At 41.1% G+C, this 6,039-nt stretch overlaps 1 protein-coding gene across 1 annotated transcript in view; it reads right to left on the bottom strand.

Annotated features, from left to right (window-relative positions):
• The window catches only part of PHACTR2 (phosphatase and actin regulator 2), a 195,126-nt gene that overhangs the window by 144,082 nt on the left and 45,005 nt on the right, over positions 1 to 6,039 (bottom strand). Inside the window, exon 2 of the mRNA XM_042782041.1 lies at positions 4,967 to 5,061. Coding sequence (XP_042637975.1) covers positions 4,967 to 5,061 — 95 coding nt within the window. The remainder of the gene's footprint in view (positions 1 to 4,966; positions 5,062 to 6,039) is intronic.

Genomic DNA, 6,039 nt, shown 5'->3' with positions numbered 1-6,039 from the left:
ACAGGAGTATATGGAGGGATGGAGGCAGGGAAGAGGTAACTATGGGGAGGAAGTGGGAGGGGAGCTGTTACATTGTGGTGAATTGTAGTCAATGTCAGGAGACAAAGTGTATGTGAACTGCTGTATGGAAAGTCAATTTGCTCTGTAAATTTTCACTCAAATCACAATTAAAAAAAAAAAAATATATAGTCCATTGAGCTGTATGTGTATTCTTATGCCAGTATCACAGTATATGATGTTGGATCCTTACCTCACACCATACACAAAAATTAACTAAAAAACATACTGGAGACCTAAATGTAAAACAAAACAATAAAACTTTTAGAAGAAAACACATGTGTAAATCTTTGTGACCTTGTTTAGGTAATGGTTTCTTAGATACAACACCAAAAGCACAAGTAACAATATATAAAATAGATAAATTGGACATCATCAAAATTGAAATTCTTTGAGCTATAAACCATTCAATTAATAAGTAAAAAGACAACCTAAGGGATGGGAGAAAACATTTATAAATAAATAAATAATTCTTACAAGGCAATTCAAGAACCAAAGAGCCTAATTAAAAATGAACAAGGTATTTAAGTGGACATTTCTTGCAAGATAATATACAAATGCCAATAAACACAGGAAACGACTCTCAATGTCATGAGTCACCAGGGAAATGCAAATCAAAGCCATAATGCAATATCTTCATACCCACTAAGATGGCTATAGCCAAAAAAGCAGTTAAGATGTATTGACCTAGAAACAGAAAAAATGAAACACTCATATACTGCTGGTGGGAAGGTAAAATGATACAGCTGCTTTGGAAAACAGTCTGGCATTTCCTCAAAATATTAAACAGTTACTATGTGACCCATCAATCTCATGCCTAGGCATATAACCAAGAGAAGTGAAACTACATGTTTACATAAAAACTTGTACAGCATTTTTCATAACAGCCAAAGAGGGGTGATACCTAAATGTCCATTAACTCATGAGTGGATAAACTATGGTATGTCCATACAATAATGCATTCAGCAATAAAGAGAATGAAAAACACATGTAATTGACAACATGGATTACCTTTGAAAACATTACAGTTAAGTGAAAGAAGGCTGTCACAAAAGGTCACATAGAGTATCCTTCACAAGTAGTCCTTGGATTATGAAAAGCTCAGTTCTTGAATCTGTCTTTAAGTGTAATTTGTACATGAGTCAGAAGAGTTCAGGGCAGTTCATACCTAATGTCAGCTAGTCAAATGTTTGGCTTGGTATGTAATATATAGTGTACCTTTCTATGCATAAAACAACATCAATGAAACACTTCCAGACACACTAAAACATCTTTAATGTAATAATACAGTAAAAGTAATAACAACATTTTAACATGTGTCACAAAGTAGCACCCATTTGTTATTCCAAATCACTGTATATATATTGAATTTTTAATATAATAACTTTATAGGGGTTGGTTCAAAACTATGGGTTGTTGGGTATCTGTAACTCAGGGACTGCCTCTATATGAAATGTATAGAAGAGGCAAATCCATGGAGACAAAAAGTAGACTGGTGGTTGCTTAGGGCTGGGGAGGGGCTCTGGTGGTGCAGTGGTTAAGCACTCTGCTACTAACCAAAAGATTAGTGGTTGGAATCCACCAGATATTCATGGGAGAAAGATGTGGCAGTCTGCTTCTGTAAAGATTATAGCTTTAGAAACCCTATGGGGAAGTTCTACTCTGTTCTGTAGGGTCGCAATGAGTCCAAATCTATTTGATGGCTATGAGTTTTGGTTTTTTAGGGCTGGGGGCGGGTAGGAGTACAGGGTTTCTTTTAGAGGGGACAAAAGTGTTCTAAGATTAGATGTGGTGATGGTTGTACAAAACAGTGAATATAATTAAAAAAAAAGTAAATTTTACAATTTAAGTAGGTGAATTATAAGGCATGCCAATTATATTTCAAATACAGCTGCTTTTATAAAAAGGAAATAATGAGTCTAACTGTATGTTTTCAGAAATATTTATTAATGGTCTTTCTAGAGATAAGAGACAGATGCAGCCCTAAGCTGAAATGCTCAAGAGAGTCTAAAGTCAGGATAGTAAGAAGTAGACTAACTTCTGACCCACAATGCTGATTTTTACAAAAGCCCAAAGCATGTAACAATTACGAATGACTGGACTCTGCTATTGATTCATTAGACTCCGAGAGATACCGTTGGGCCTGCTCCCCACTAAACACTGTGAGAACAGAGAATTGTCTTTAAACTGTCATCCCTAGCAGCTGCTCAGGACTGAAAGGACTAGGAGATGGCAGATCAAACAGAACAAGGCTCTTCAAACCCTTTGTAATGCCAGAGTCACATAGCTAACAAGTCCTGAACAAAATATTTGGGAGAGTAGAGTGTTCTGACAATCTCAGACTCAGAGAAGAACACATATGTGAATAGAACACTGACCAAATGATTTTGCTTTTGTTGTTTAGAATCTGAGGGCAATGTTTTAGCAACTTGAGCAGTGTAGACTTTGAGAACCTATGTTATCATGAGAAAACTGTTCCTCTACAATACTCAGGCTTCGGTTATAACCACTATCATTCCTTAACAGACAAAAAAAGAAAAAAGAAGAACCCTCTGCTAAGGCACTTGACTGCTAACCAGAAGGTTGGTGGTTCAAACCTACCAGCTTCTCCATACAAGGAAGATGGGGCAATCTAACTTCCATAAAGGTTTACTGCGTTGGGAACCCAATGGCAGTCGTTATGAGTCAGAATCAACTTGATAACAGTGAATCTGGTTTTTGGTTTGAGTGACAACTATGTAGTTCAGCCACTTCAACTTATACAAACTTTTAATCAACAAAGCTGAGGACCTGCAATGACAGTGTGTCACCATTCTGTGAGATAGTTCTCTGAAATCTCTTCCTGTCAAGCCTAAGGCATCAACTTTTGTTTTATAAATTGTGAGATTTCTTGCTATGAGTAGTCATTTTATTAGGACTTACAGCAATCTCTGTGTATGTATTTTCTGAGTAAGAGCTAGGTCAGTCACTTATCAGGATTCTACTCTAGTTCTTAGACATCATTTATATTACTTGAGTTTTATAAAAGTAAAATGGACTTTTCTAGTATGAATTCTAACGATACCGAACCCAATGCTATCAAGTTGATTCCGACTCACAGCAACTGCCACTGGGTTTCCAAGGCTGTAGATCTTTAAGGAAGTAAATTGCTTCATCTTCCTCTCAGGGAGCAGCTGGTAGGTTTGAACCAGTGACTTTCTGGTTAACAGCCAAATGCCTTACCCACCAGAACTCCTTTAATTCTAATATTTTGTAGCATAAGAACTAAGTCAAGGACTACATTTTCTACATACCTGTTGTATTGGAGTACTGACTTAATGCTATGCTCTGGCAGCATAGAAAATAAAAAAAATGTAACTTTTTGGGCATCTTGAAATGAGAGAAGTCACACTCCTTTAAAGTAAAACAGAAAACCAAGGCTTATTTGCACATAGTAATTTACTACATTTAAAATTCTAATCAACAAGCTAAAACTAAACCAAAACCAAACTCACTACCCTGGAGCTGATTGGACTCATAGCTACTGGTCCTTGGGTGCTGGAGGTGGTATCACTACGGAGGTAGATTGCCCATACTTCCTTCTGAGGAGTGGCTGGTGGATTTGAACCACCAGCCTTTTGGTTAGCAGTCAAATGCCTCGGGCACTGTGCCACCAGACCTCCTAATCAACAAGCTAAAAAAACAAAAAAACAAAACAAACAAAAACCCAAAATGCATCAACATGAAACCTCTTTAATGTTCCAGAACATGGGGCCATGTCATTCACAGTGAGGGAAGGTCTAATCTTTCTTGGAGCCTCATTTTCTCAGAGTAGCTTACGGTATTTCAGAGAGTGAAGTGGTAGGATATAAACAAACCCATCCAGAGAGGGCCTGGGGTGTGTGGGGGGGTGTGTGTGTGCGTGTGAGTGAGTGTGTGTGCAATCATTCTATCTCGTCAGACATCCTGGAGATGATTTAAAAACCTTGGTCTCTGCCTGTCATTTCCTTTCATCAAGATCCTGTTGATGTTTACATAATTTTAGGAATATATCAAATAGCTCAATGAAGAACATGAATAGCCCTTCTCGGGTGCTTTTTAAAACTTATTGATGGAAACGTATCAAAAGGGTACCTTTTTACTCATTTCTCATTATCCAATCACGAGCAAAGCCACCTAAAAAGCTGTTTATCCCCACAGCGCTGGGGAAATGCCAGACGTAGTACCTTCCTTCCCTTTTTTGTTTAAGAAAATGGAAAAAAGAGACTTTTAAAACGGACATTATAACTCGGAAACGTTACACTGTTCCCACAAAATGAACTTTAGCCCACAATAATTTAGTTCATTGGTTTTATTTTTACCTAAATTTTATAGCTCATGTGTCTAACATAAACAAAAGAAGTATCATTTGAAACAGGTACCCATTTTTTAATACTTGGTTATTAAGCATTCAGCGTCCTGCCAGCATGAGAGAGGGCGTTCAGCACTTCTACTCCGAATAACAAACCATAAATCAGTTGACAAGCTTGAAAGAATTCAGTCCAAGTCTGTTCGGAAGCCAAGCGTAAATACAGAAAAGCCTGTTGGCATGTTTACCCTGCTCTCTACGCTTCGCGTTTTACCAAAACCCAGTCAAACGTAAACGGCGTTTCTCGTAATTTTCTGGCTTAGAAGCAACTCTGATACAAACCCAAAGGAGGCATCCCGGACAGAAAAGGGGCCTGTGCCTTTAAGGTACAATCGGCTGGATCCCAAAAGGCATTGCACTCCTCCACCACAAAGAGTTTAGGGAGCGCTCCCTCTCGGGTTTCTCGGAGGGGCTCCGCGGGTCGGAGCAGAACCTGCCCGGTGCAGAGCCCGCGAGGCTCCGTTTTGGGGAGCCAGCCCTGGGCCCGCGCCCGGGAGCGCATCCTGTGCGCCCGGGACTCACCGCTGCTGGGCTGTGGGGACAGCGTGGACACCGAGGTCTGGCCCATGTCTGGGCTCGCAGTGCCAGGTCCAACGATCACGAGGCTCTCTGGGTCCCTGGATCATGGGTCCGCTCCCAGCCCGACCCGCCAGCGCTCATTGCCCGGCCTGTGCGGCGCTGCCCGCGCGTCCCCTCGCCGCCTCCCTGGCGCGGGTCTCCCAGCCCGGCCGGCCGCAGCCGGCGCGGCGGATCCTGCCCAGCGGATGCCTGTCATTCCTCTATGCAGATTAGCTGGGGTCAGGGGTCACGGAGAGGAGGGCGGGGAGCGAGGGAGGGAGCCCCGGCTGGTCCAGCCGCCGCCGCGGGGCTCGAGGACCGCACCCCCCCCACGCCCCAGGGTAGCGGAGAGTTCGGGCTACTCCCCTTTAACTTCAAAGGGTCAATGTCAAGTGATCCTTTAGGGCTGGAGGAAAAGGAATTAAAGTATTTAGTCACGGTACTTAATTTAAGAAAATTTGTTTCTTTAAAGTTAGCCCTTCCTCCATTCTGTTCGCAGTATGGCGGCACTGTTACTTGTTTTGTGTGCGTTTTCTTGTCCTTTTAAAAAGTATCTTCCTTTTAACAACAACGACAACAATAAAAGAAAACTCAAATCATCAGTAAGGGCCTTAGTCAATTTGTGTAACCAATATGACTGGCAGAGCTCTGTGATCCCCGACAAGTTACCACCTAAAACTCTGGGAAGCCCACCTCTTCTCCATTTCAAAAGAATTACTGTGAGGACTATGAGAACCTGTAGCAAGTGTTTAAAATGAACTGAAGGTAAAAAACAATAACAACGCTTTATTTCAGAAGCTAACTTCCCTTGAAAGATGGAATCCAGGTATAAAATTCTGTTCCTGACTCTCTGGATAGCACAAAGAGTTAATGTACCCACCTGCTAACTAAAAGGTTGTAAGTTCAAGTCCATCCAGAGGCAAGTGGCACATAAGAAAGGGCTGACTTGATCTTTGACAAAGGCCCCAAATCCATTAAATGGGGAAGAGAATGTTTGTTTAATAAATGGTGCTGGCAAAACTGGAGATCCATTTGCA

The sequence above is a fragment of the Orycteropus afer genome, unplaced genomic scaffold (genome assembly GCF_000298275.1).
Source record: "Orycteropus afer afer isolate SDZICR_OR568_19922 unplaced genomic scaffold, OryAfe1.0 scaffold00226, whole genome shotgun sequence".
Taxonomy (NCBI): Eukaryota; Metazoa; Chordata; class Mammalia; order Tubulidentata; family Orycteropodidae; genus Orycteropus; species Orycteropus afer.
Note: the sequence above shows the minus strand (reverse complement) of the source record. Positions and strands in the feature narration are given on the sequence as shown.